The sequence below is a fragment of the Phalacrocorax aristotelis genome, chromosome 22, assembly GCF_949628215.1.
Source record: "Phalacrocorax aristotelis chromosome 22, bGulAri2.1, whole genome shotgun sequence".
Lineage (NCBI taxonomy): Eukaryota > Metazoa > Chordata > Aves > Suliformes > Phalacrocoracidae > Phalacrocorax > Phalacrocorax aristotelis.
Window position 1 is genome coordinate 309,114 of NC_134297.1, and position 12,258 is coordinate 321,371.

Below are 12,258 nucleotides of genomic sequence, written 5' to 3' on the forward strand. Positions count from 1 at the left end.
CTCCCGCCCGGCAGGCGTCTGCCGCGGGCAGCCCCTAGCGAGGACCCCGCGCCGCGGCGCCACCGGTTCGAGACCCACGGGGTGCCGCTCCCGCCCCGCTGCGCCCGGCCCAAAAACCAAAGAGGCTTTTCCGCAGGTAGGGCCCCCCCGCTGCCAGACCTGCACCAACAGCGCTCAGCTCATCTCTGTATTTGATTTCCAACAACCCCTCCATTTTCCACCCCACCGCGCAAGAGGCGCCTACGAGCAGCCCCCTCCAGCCCACACTGAGCCCCGGGAGCGGCTTGGGGTGCGGAGGCGCCGCTTTCACGGGGAACGTATGGGTACAGAGTTTGAACATAGCAAGAGAACAGAGGGAGGTTTTTGGTGCAGCTGGAAAAGAAGATGGCCAACACGAAGGACAAGTAATAGAGGGGCCGGGCCACGCAAGAGAGGCTGCGCTCTTCCCCGAGGCAGAGGCTCAAAGCTGTAGTGCGGTGGAAAGTCTTAATAGTAAAGAGTAAGTCTTGAAAGGAAAAGACAGAATGAGGGATGAAAGGGAAGGTCCTGGGAGAGGCTCCGGAGGCGGTGGCGAGTTGCGCAGGCGCCCTGGAGCTCCATCCGCCACCCCCGCAAGGCATTCATCGCGCCCGTGATGGCAGGCCCCGGGACGAGACCCCGGTTTTCAGTTCAGTGTGTCCTCCATCTCCTCCTTCTGCTTCTTCCTCTCTGCGAGCCACCGCTGGATCTTCTCTTTAAGCTCTGTGTTCGGTCTGATCTGGTCCATGGTGAGGGGGCTCCGATTGAAGGGATCCGTCTGGTCACTGAAAGACAAAGCGCTGAGGAGATTATTCAGACAATTCTGGCTCTAGGAGAAGAAAAAACCCGAGAGGAAGAGAGGCCAGGCGGAGCGGCATGATCTTTCTGCTGATAAGTGACGCAGACGCTCCGAGACAGGGTGTCACTGGATAAGTGAAACAGATCCCCCAAAAGCATCAGAGCCCGAGGCCTGCGCTTCATACCTGAGGAGGTGCCGGGCGATAGTGGAGCGGTCCACAGTGACCCGGGAGGAGGGCAGTATCACGGGGTCCGACATCAGAGTGCTCATGATCGGATCCAGGAACTCATCGCAGGCGTCCGCATACGTCTCCTCCTCCTGCTGCTGGCGGTCTGCAAGAGACTGGCAGGCAGGCGCTGCTTTTAGAGACTCGGCCTCCCGGTTCTTTCAAAGCCAGGTTTGCTCCTGGCTCGTAGCTCAAGCATTTGCAGGTCCGTGCTGGCAGGGAGCCCTCCCAGTTGCCGCACCCGAGCCTCCGAGGAAGCCCCACTCCCACAAATCCAGCTCCGCAGCAAAGAGGCAGAGATACGCAGATGGAAGAGGACACTAGGACCCAGTTCCACCTTTTTTTGTGAGCTTCAATTTGCTCTGGTTCTCACCTTGATCCTCTCAGCCAGGTTACTGAAAGACACTATCATGTTGCCGGGCTTGTTGATTTTCTTCAGAACCCGAACAGTCTGGGCAAAGAGCGTCGGTGAATAGGAGCGGCCATCCTTGGGCACCGTGGCACAGAAGTTCTCTTCGTCCCTGGACCAGGGGTTGAAAGAGAGCAAAGGCTTAAGAATCCACATTTATGGGGCTGTGAAACACAGTCCTCACCAACAGATGCCGTGCCGCAGCAGCGGAGTCAAAGCTAGGGAAAAGCTCGACCGTCACTATGCATTTCTCCCAGGCCCTCTCCGGAGTGAGCCAAGCTATGAACGTAACCGTGATGGTGCTTAACTTCCACCCCTGCTAGCTGGCCTGCAGCTGACTTCCCCTGGTAATTTAAATTACTCCAAAAAAAGCACAGCACGCTTCCAAAAGGCCTGCAGTAGGCACGCAGAGCAATCTCGTTAGTGCCGTTCCCAGAGGGGCAGGGCCCACGGAGCTCTGCGAGGCAGGACATCCCCCGATGGCTGCAGGCTGGCTCCTGCCACCCCGCACGCCAGCTCTCCCTCCTCACCTACCCGAGGTTCAGGTAGATGGTGCAGATGTCAGACACAAGCTGCTGCGGCTTGAAGTCAAACTCGCTGAAATCCTTGACTTTCAAAGCTCCCATTTTAGGCCCAACCAGGTGTTGCAGAAAGTAGTTGAGCATGGAGATGATGCGCTCAGCAAGGAAAGGATGCACGAACAGGGACTTAATTTCTGGAACAGACACCAACAGCTCCCTCAGCTTCACAGCAAACCCATCCCGCTCCAACCACCCTGAAACCAGGCTCCCGTCTGCCCCCCCCGCCGCCAGGCAGGGCCCTTCCCAGGGTCCTGGCGGGCAGGAGGGGTTGCTCTCCCCACCTGAGGTCAGGAAGGCCAGGGTGCCAATGGTTTCGTTGGACATGATATTGTGGAAGCGCGCCAGCTGGCCAAACATCTGCAGGCTCGACTCCTTCTCCCGGCGAGCCTCCTGGGACAGGCTGTCCCATTCGCCACGGTCCTTCTCGATCTGCTGAATCTTAATCTTACTGAGGTACTGCAAAGACACAGCGGGGAAGCGTATGGGAGAATGGGCAGGTAACGGGGCAGCGACGGTTAAGCCAGACCCGTTCTGCCCCGCTGCGGGCTGATGGAGACCAAGTCGGGAGTGAAAAGTGCGACAGGGTGCTCGAAGAGGCCTCGTGCAACCCCGCGCGTCTCTCAAAGTGCAGAACGTTCATTTAGAGGGCAAACCGTAGAAAGTCCGTAAATGTTCGCAGCCAGATGGGCAATATCCACACCGCCCATCTCCTCTGCCAGCCTCCTGACAATCAGTTCTACGGCAAGTAAAAGCTGCCCAAAAAAGCCCTTTCTAGCAGCCACAGGCAGCTCTGAAAGGCGCAGGGACACAGTCACCACACACCAGGGACACGAGCTCACCTGGTGCTCGCCTTGTAAACCCAAAGGAGAGCGGCCTGGAGACAGAAGGCCTTTGTTAGGATAAAGCACCAGCAGAAAGGCCCAGGGGTTTTGGCTGTCAAAAACCCATGGAGGTTGTTCAAAGCCTGGCTGCGCCCAGATTAACAACAGGCAGAGGTGCTCGCAACTCCCCCAGCGTGTTCGCGCTGGATCTGAGAAAAGACCCTTTCCTCCTCTCTGTTCTGACCGGCCCCCCGAGACTGAAGGGAGGGAAGGGAGCGCCCCATGTGCGGCGCCCCAGACCCCGCCCGCCCTCCTGCCTTCACCCCTTCTCTCAGAGCACTGGCCACGCCAGCCTGGAGCCCTTCCCTGCAAGTATCTACTGTGCAATCATCGGGCAGGACCAGAGCAAACAGATGCTGTCCGAGGGACGGACGGTCAGGATCGCACCCCGCCAGCCTCAGGGGAGCGAGAACTGCTGCTCACGTGACGCCGACAGCACGCGCGCTCAGCCCTACCTGTATGGCTTCATCCAACAGGAAAATGGCGTCGTTCATGAGCAGATTGAGGAAGCGCAAGAAGAGAGGGGGGTTCATGGCCTCCAGGTTCTCTGAGGCGTAATCGGCCAGAGCCTGCGAGGGAGGAGAGAACGGCGAACGCTGTGGCAGCGTCCCGAGGGCAGGACCCAGATCCGGGTCCACACAGAGCTGTGCGCACACGCCTGTACGTGCGCCTCCTGCCTCACCTTTATGCTCTGCCGGTAGGAATCCGTGCCCCACATGTACCTCAGGATGGGATACATGGGACGGCGGTAGTTAAACTTCTGTTCAAACTGGTGCGGGTCACCTAGGCGTGAGCAAAAGCAAGAGCGTTTGAGGCGGGCAGCGGGGACAGGCAGGGGCTGCTGATTCCTTTTCACAGTTCATTTGCAGTGAAACCCCTGCTCCTGCGCAGGCCGGTGAAGTCTCACCGCTGATTTCAAAGCGCTACAAGCAACCCTGCGTTACAAAAGAACGGGCGAGGGCCCGCTATAAGCATTGCTGAGCTGAAAAGCTTGAGACCTGGAGGTTTCCCATTCTAGATACCCAGTTCTGCATGAGCCAGAGGACCGACACTTTGCTGGAATGCCACCTGCCTAACAGCATGGAGCAGCTTAATGAAGTGCAAATAGATTTATCTGTTTTCGCTGACATACTCCAAACCCTGGCGGCGTTCCCCCCCTTCAGAGGTCACGGAAGGAAGACAACTCTCCCTCTTTGGCGCTTACCGGTAAACTCGATATCCACAAAGACTTTGATAAGCGCCTCGGCAAGATGGGCAGCGTTTTGGTAAGAGCAGAACACTCGCTTGCGATGAAACACACTCGAGACGAGCGGGTTCTGGGCCTGATCTAAGTGGGGCATCACGGCTTCCAACACTTCTGCCAGCTTGGCTCGCAGATGAGGGTTTTTCATCCTGCGAGAGAAAACAAGAAAGCAAACCCAGGCTGGCAGGAGGGCTGGGGTGTGGGGACCGAGTTGTGCAGGGAACGCTCCAGGAGCTGTGCCCACCCCTGCGGGAGTGCCCGCCCAAGTTGCTGCAGATCAGCCATAAAACTAGCACCAGCATCCGGCAGCTCCCTGTCAGTGCCAGCAGGGCCAGGGGGTGAAGGAGTGCGCTCGATGACCGCAGTTAATTCTCAGGCAGGGAGGCCAGGGGGTGCGGGAACAGCAAAGCTGGCCTCCCCTCCCGCCCCGGTAGCGCACGCTGTAGCTCCCAAGCAACCCTGACCTGCCGTCCCAGCCCTTTCCGTACTGCCCAGCGACTTGCTTCGTGCTCCTCGTGCAAGTCCAAAGCGCTCTGCCCGCTGAGCCTGCTGCCCAGGACGTGACAGACCACGGAGGCGAGGGTAGAGCTCTCCTCCGCTGCACGCGTGGCGCAGAAGGCAAACCGCCTGCCCAAGGGCACGCCACAGGGTGCTGCCAGGAGGAACTACAGCTGCCGTCTCCCGGGGCCGGCCCCAGGCCGGCAGGAACAGCGAGAGCTGCCTACCAAGTGAAATCTCCACCTGCTCCTGCGCCACCGGGAGTTCGCTCTATTTACACACACAAGTGTAAACAAACGAACAGGAGAAGCGTGGCGTGTGCAGTGCTGTCTTATCAGGAAGATCGATAAAGCTACTCAATTTTGCTCAGTGCTCAGCCACCACAGTAGACTTGATAGAGGTACTCCAGACAGATCAATCCCAACAGCTTCCTGTAACCAGCACCAGAACGGCTCTGGCTGACGAGGCTCCTGCGCAACAGGACCAAACGAGTATTCGGACAGCGAATCCCGTTCGTACCGCGCATCCTTCAGGCAGGGCCTTGTTTGCTAGTGGTGCCTCCTACAGGCAGAATTTACCTTTTCCAATGAGATCAACCCTCTCATGGACGTCTAAACCGAACCTCAAAACACCTCTGACAATTTCCACTTGCGCTTGTTCCCCTCTGGGTACTCGGCAGAGAAGCGGCCAGGGCTCGCACTCGGGGCTGTACGTACCTCTCCACATCGCCCATGAAAACAGTAACAAAGTGAAGGACGTGCTCCAGAGAGTCAGCAGAAGCCTCCAAGATGTCGTCAGCAAAACGCCGCAGGAAAATGAAGAAGTCGCCCAGATTATCAGCAAAGAATTCTGCGAGCAGAGATTGCACGTGAGCTCCTCCTCGGGCAGCTCGTTCTGCCCTGCCCTAGCCTCCCGTGCGCTCCCCCCTCGTCACCCTGACTCCGACTGAAGCTTCGGGAATTAACTGGCTGTGTCGGAACGCCGCAGCCAGGACGGATGCCTGGCCTGATGCAGTTTGTACTGCACAGGATTCACTTCACCTCTCTCAGAAGTCAGGTCGCTTACAGGGCGAAACCCAGCAGCCGCCCAGCTGACTGTACGCGCCGTTACAAGAAAAACTCAAGGGAAGGGACTCTCTCGACAACAGAAACCACAAGGAGGGTTTTGTGCATAGGGAGGATAGTAAATCAGTACGGTATTTGACAAAACCTTGCACCTTGGCTGCGAGTGGGATATCTAAGAGGTCAGCAGCGAGCTTAGGTACGCTAAGTACGCCCCCTCAAAGAGCCCCAAGTTTTAGAGGATAGCGGCCCTCTTTAGAGAGAATATTCTACGCAAAGACAGACACCATCGGTTGTAGCACTGCGTCCTGCCCTGGGGAGAACGGTGCTTCCCTGGAGAGCTCTCCCAGTGACCATCCAGGCGGTACCAGGATTACAGCCTGTAAGGCGAACTCAGAGGTCCCAGCTTGCTTTGGAGCTCCCAACCTCACTGCTGACGTTTCTGAAGCTGCAGCTGACCCTCCCTGCGCTTCCTTACATGCTCTGGAACCCTTCTTTTCACAGGCAGAATGTCCTTTAAGCACCTCAGTGAAGAGGAAACCCGGGCGCCATGAACGCCTTAAGGAACGGGGCCACGTATGCGAAGCCACTCTAAAGGTGGTATTACGTGAGTAGCTCCGGACTTGGAGGGTTAATCGCGCAGCCGCACAGACACACCGCCGGCAGGACAAGCGGCTTCACCTGGCACGTAGGCCAACGCGCTGTTTTCCACCTCTGGCAGCGGGAAGGTCAGCTCCAGCGGCTCCGTCCCGCGGTTCCCCATGGCCAGCTGCACCAGCAGGACCGCCATGGACACCTGCAGATTCAGGCAGTTCTGCAGCATCTGCGGCTCCGTCATCGCCGTCTTGGTGGAGAGATAGATGGTCATCAGGCGCTCGAACTGCTCCCTGAGGCTGTCGGCAGCAGGGCTGGAGCTCTGCTGGGCTTCTCGCCACGCTACTTGCAGGCGGTGAAGGCTTTGGTTTATCTTTACCATCTGGTCGTGCAACCTACCCGGGAAACAAGGCAAGGAGATGAGCCGGGACGTGTATACGCTCGGCACAGAGTGCCCAAGCAATACGTAAGCTAGCGCGTGCTTTTATCCTGTTCAGACCGTTTCCTGTGGATGCCCTGCCTGGGGGGCTGGTGATGGGAAGCCTTTGGAGAAAGGCAGGGCCTGGGAGGATACCAGACCTCGCCCCGGCACCGCCGCGGCCTGCAGAGCGGGCCGGTAAACCGGAGACCGCCGCAAAGCCCTCTGCAGAGGCGCGGGCAACGAGCCGGGGCAGCCGCGAGCCCCATTAGGCTACCAAGGTCAGGAATCGGCACGCCCGGAGACGCCCGCGAGGTGACATTTTCTGTTTCCCAGCAACGGGCCGCTCGCATGACTTTTCATCTATTTCTATATTTAGAGAATAAACCAGAAGGGGACGGTGCCTGGATCAGCGGTGACCTCACAGTATCCAGGCAACGATTTGCAGAGGGAAGCTGAGAGAAATAGCGTGTTCTGGCGTCCAGAAAATCCTTTCCTGGAAACGGGCAGCTACCTTGCGTCTCTGCTTCAGGTTAAATCCTTTTACTGGGGCGGTTCAGAGACAGCTCGCAGCAGGCGGGCGCTCTGCTGCCGAGATGCTTTCTGGTAGAGGAGCGAGACGCCAGCTGCTCGCTCCCCTGAGGAGAGGGGCGACGCGCGCGACCCACGGACACCCAGCGCTTGCTTGTTATGTTTCTATAAATAACACGGAGCCTGTAAGACTGTCAGCGTTGACAGGGAGCACCAGCGGGCAAAGTTTCTTTCCAAAACGATGCAGCCCGAGGCTCAAACGTCAGGCAAAACGCACAGTGAAATGCAGTCAGCAGTGCAACTGGCACGCTCTGCGTTCCGAGTATCGAGTAGAAAACGTACGTGGCCGTACAGGGGTGCAGAAGAGCAGCAGGAGCTGTCTGGTACCTACGGCTTGAGCGCTCGCGTCACTTCGGGATACCGGACGTGACTTGAACCCAGCCATAAAAATCCTCTCTCAAACGCCGGGCGCTTCAGTGGCACGCTGACCGCCGTGAGGGCGGCGAAGGCCTTGGGGACAGGCCGGCACAGCGATGGGGCACTTACCTGTGAAATCCCAAGTGAAGGGTATACTGCGTGAGCACCAGGTTCTCCGTCACCAGATTGTAGCTGCTGGCAAACTCCGGCTCTTGCTCGCTCAGGGCGGGTATCAAGCACGTTTCTTTTTCCAGACCTGGAATGAAAAGCATCTGTGTGGCAAGTCCTTCCCAGCAGCGCCAGTGAGGAGAGGGCTCGAGAGGGCCCCTGCTGAAGATGCAAAACAACTGCTGGTGATGCGAGGCAGCATTTTATTTGTGTTCAGCTCTTCCCTCCCTCCTCTCGGCTCCTTCAGCTCTCCCTTTACCTGCACGGTTGAGAGGTAAGGACCCGGGGAGACCCCCTTTCTCCCTCCTTTCCTCCCCCAAGGTCTGGGCGTACCTTTCATATGCACGTTCTTACTCCTCCTCTCCTCTTCGTTCAGCTCCTTCAGGGCACAGTAAGTAGGGTCGAAGGTTAGCAGCCTTGCTGATTTTGGTTTGCAGAAGGGCTGGCAGAGCTTCAGGAGGGCGGCTCCCAGGTTGAGGAAGAAGGCATCCGAGGCGTACATCTGGAAGAAGATCTCCGGCATCTGGTTGGCCCAAATTTTGGTGCGGCCCGCGTTCGCGTGGAGGCAGTTTCCCAGCCAGGAGAGAATCCTGTGCTTCGTCTCAGGAGACAACTGCAACAGGTTCTTCAGCATCTGGTAGATCTTCTCGTGGAACTGGGCCATAAACTGTTACGGGGAAGAGAACACGGCCCAGGGGGTCATTGGCGGGATCGGTCTTTTGCCTCTCCCGTCATTAATGCTCTCAGAGCTCTCCCGGCTCTGGGCCGCACCCTGCCCTTCACGGGCAGGGCTTCCCAAGTAAACCACAGCCAGGACGCCTCTGTTAATCGCCTGGCAGATACGCGTGTTACAAGTGGGCCAAATCCCGACGCCAGCAGCGAAGAATAACTAGGGAGATCCTCAAAAGCACGGTCGAGAGCAGGTTGTTTACGTGGGGAGTAAAACCAAAACCCTGGACGCATTTTTGGCAGCAACAATGACCCCGAAAGAACGCGGGACTGGGAAAGCCCCCCTCTGCAACCCTTACTGCACCCGAGTTTACTCCTGTAATTATACCCTGCGTTCCGGTGCTTGGCTCCTTACACGCTCCCAGTGCTGCTCCTGAGGAAGCTGTTTACTTTTATAACAAGAGAGAACGTTGCCTCTCACTTACCCTGCCGGGGAGCCAATTAGTGTTTTAATTATGGGACGGGCACTGAAAACTACTTCCCGGTGATTACAACACCCGAGGAGACGATCTTCATGTAGCACCTCAAGTTACGGTGCTGGCGTCTGTTCCACAAGTGCCACCCTGCCCTTTCCCCAAAGCCCAGGCAACTACTCTGACAGAACACAACTTGCTCAGCACAAAGACTCGGGTTACAACAACCCGAGGAAGCGGGCGAAACCGTTTGGATGTTACGGCTGGGGAATCCAAAGCAGTTTTGTGACCTGCTGAGTCACAAGCCGGATTATTACAAGAGCCTGCAGCAGAACTAAAGCCCTGACATCGCGTCTTTAAGCCTCAGGCAACGAGGGGCTGCTGAAACACAAAGAGAAGCAGTACTGCCGCGCTTCGGCCCACCTGATGGATGTTGGATTCCTGCACTTTGATCTCTTGCGGGCTGGATCGGGATGGATTCAGAAAATAGCCGTGGTTCTCCACAACGCCGGGGGTCTTTAGCAAGCAGGAGATGTTTAAAATGGCGCCTAGCAAAGTCTTCTGGTACATCTGCCCGTTGCTGGGATCCTTGGGCTGGATGTAGCCTGCAAAAACCTATGGAACGCAGCAGGATGGGCCGAGAGTTATGTAAAATCCCAGTAAAAACCCCCACAAACCGATGGGCTTGGGACAGGCTATTAGAAAGGAGGAGGGGGCAAGAGCGCACACACGGGGTGTTGTTACACTGTACCATTGGTTTGACCACAACAGACCAGGCCCTATAAACATGCCCCTCCTGCACACAGAACCCGTGGGGAGCTCCCGATTGGGCCGAGGCACCCACCTTTGCTACGTCCTTCTGCTTTGTGAAGTAGAGCAGCACGTCGAAGTACGTGTACAGCAGGATCTGGCAGAGGTCCAGGTCCTTGATTCTGCCCAGCAGGATGTCAAACACGGGAACCATGACCTCCCCGAACGTCCGCACCTCCTCATCCATCGTCAAGGCCTCTATGACCTCCTCGAGAAACTCGGTTGTGTCTTCAAAGTCTAGTGCGGGAAGCAAGGCCGTTACCACGACACTCCAAGCAGCCCAACCTCGGTGCGCGTGTACGCGCCACGACCTGAACGCCACCCTCCCCTTTTAGCGGCGAGGGGAGCCAAAGCTTCACCCGAGCCCGCGACGCTCTTCCCGCAAGCTTTAAGGCGAAGGGTAGCCCTGCAGCACCAAGCAAGCGGCGCAGCCCAGCCAGACTTACGCGCCGCTCTCAGCGCCTCCAGCATCAGGTCCACCAGCTGCTCGTACACGTTCTGGTTGATGTAAATCTCCGGGGTGAGGAGGACAGTGCGAGTGTTTGACACGGTCAGGTTCCGGCAGCGCACAGCGAAGGGCAGCAGGTTCTCCGGGACCTTGGTTATCTGCGCAAGGAGAAGGGGACAGAGTCGGGACACTGGCACCCGCTTCTGGCCCTTAAAACCCCAGCTAAGCCACCTCGGACTAGAAAGCCGGGTGACGAAGCTGCCTCCTGCCTCAGACACCCCTGCCCACCTCCTCTCTTGCCCTCTGGAAACAGGCGTAGAGGTAGCGCAGAATCTGTCTCTCCCCAGCGTCGCGGTCGGCGGAGAGGTTCTGCGTGCTGGCGGAGGTCATGTAAATCAGGTGGTTTCCAGGCTCCGGCAGCAGCAAGCGGGTGAACAGGGCCTGAGCACCGGCAAAGACAGATGGGAAGTGAAAAAGAAACCCCGTATTGCTGCAGGCTCGGTTCTTTCTGCTGGAAGAAGCTCCCTCTATCTCTCGTTAGGTAACAGGGCGCTACGCTGAGCGCCCTCAGGCTTGCTCCTTGGCTAAACACATTCCCTGGTCCCCTTTAAGACCAACAACAGCCCTAATAGAAGTTATTTTCACTGAAAAACCTGCCACGAATGACCAACGTGCCTGCACACAACGCTGAACACGCACACACGCACTGATCACAAAGTTTTGCTGGGCGGCGCAGGCGACAGCACGCTGCCCCGCTGCCACGCACGAGCCTACCCCCACGCCCCATCCAGGCCGAATCCGTTCCCCTCCCTGTCCCCAGCGTTCTGCACGGCCGCACGCTCTCACAACCTCCCGGAGGAGGGAAGAGAAACAGCAAAATCTAATCCTTTCTCAGCCTCGTACCCCAAAACCCCGCGGCTGTTTCCAGCGAAGCCGCAAGCGGCAGCTCTGCGCTAGGCTTTGGCAAACGGGCCGCGCTCAGGGTGTGCGGTGCGTGTGGAAATGAAGCCAATTCCCGTCGGCAAAGCAAGTGGAGCGCCCACCTGCTCGACGTTTTCCATGTCCAGCCAGTCCTGGTCGTCCAGGTCAGCGGCCATTTCTTCCAGGTAGACGCAGCGCGCTGGGATCCCATTCCCGCTTTTCATGCTGGGGTCGCCTGAGGAAAGCGCGGATCGACCCACGTTTCACCCGAGGGACGGAGGACGCGTTGCAAGCCGCAGCACTGCGGCGTGTGCCCTCCGGCATCCGATCTCCGGCAGATCCGGGGAGCTCTGCCCAGCGTGACGGAGCATCCCCAGCCTGCCGCACCCCCGGGGCCGGACCCCTGCCCAAAAAGAGGGGTTCCCCGGCGCTCACTGTTATCGAGGGTGATGAGGAAGATCCTCTGGATCATGTGGTTGATGTTGAGCTGCTCGCAGAGCTCCCGCTGCGAGCGGAAGGAGCGGCTGATCTCGGCCACTGAGTAATCGCAGTCGTCCAGGCTCTCGGAGACGCTGTTGTCCGAGTCATCCTGGCTCACCGAAGTCTCGTCTCCTGCAAAGAGGGAGAAGTCGCTGCTCGGCCCGGGCTGGGGGGCCGCCCGGTGCCCGCCGGCACTCCCGGGACCCACCTCTCAGCTGCCGCAGCTGCTGCTGCTGCTTCTGGACGGCGGCAAAGTGCTTGGCGTCGGCGAGAGAGCCGAAGAGGGCGGCGAAGGGGTTGCTGGAAATGCTGCTGCTGCTGTTGTTGTTCTCCTGGTCGGTCATCTCCCCTCAGCGCCGCGCCATGCGGGGGCGGGGGGGGGGGGGGGGACGGGGGACACCGGGGCCGGGCTGCGACCGGGGCCGGGCTGCGGGAGAGCAGCCCCCGGGGCCGGCAACGGCCGCGGCGGGACCCGTCGGGAGGCCGCCGGGAGGGCGCAGCGGCGCGCTGGGCGCTCACCGGGCCCGCCGGGCGCTTACCGGGCCCGCCGCCGCCGGACAGCGCTGCGCCTCGCCGGGGCGCGCCACAATATGCGTCACGTCCGTGCGCCGGA

At 58.7% G+C, this 12,258-nt stretch overlaps 1 protein-coding gene across 1 annotated transcript; it reads right to left on the reverse strand.

Annotated features, from left to right (window-relative positions):
- Positions 1-174: 174 nt before the first annotated feature.
- UBE4A (ubiquitination factor E4A) lies at positions 175-12,189 on the reverse strand. Its single transcript, XM_075116180.1, has 19 exons — positions 11,854-12,189; positions 11,601-11,777; positions 11,288-11,400; positions 10,533-10,685; positions 10,243-10,402; positions 9,831-10,033; positions 9,410-9,601; positions 8,178-8,511; positions 7,806-7,932; positions 6,398-6,705; positions 5,372-5,504; positions 4,119-4,306; positions 3,597-3,697; positions 3,370-3,483; positions 2,315-2,489; positions 1,987-2,167; positions 1,417-1,564; positions 1,002-1,159; positions 175-803 (listed from the first exon to the last, which is right to left on the reverse strand). The coding sequence occupies exons 1-19, from the start codon at positions 11,987-11,989 to the stop codon at positions 665-667; spliced, it is 3,240 nt and encodes a 1,079-aa protein (XP_074972281.1). The 5' UTR covers positions 11,990-12,189; the 3' UTR covers positions 175-664.
- Between the last annotated feature and the right edge of the window lie 69 nt (positions 12,190-12,258).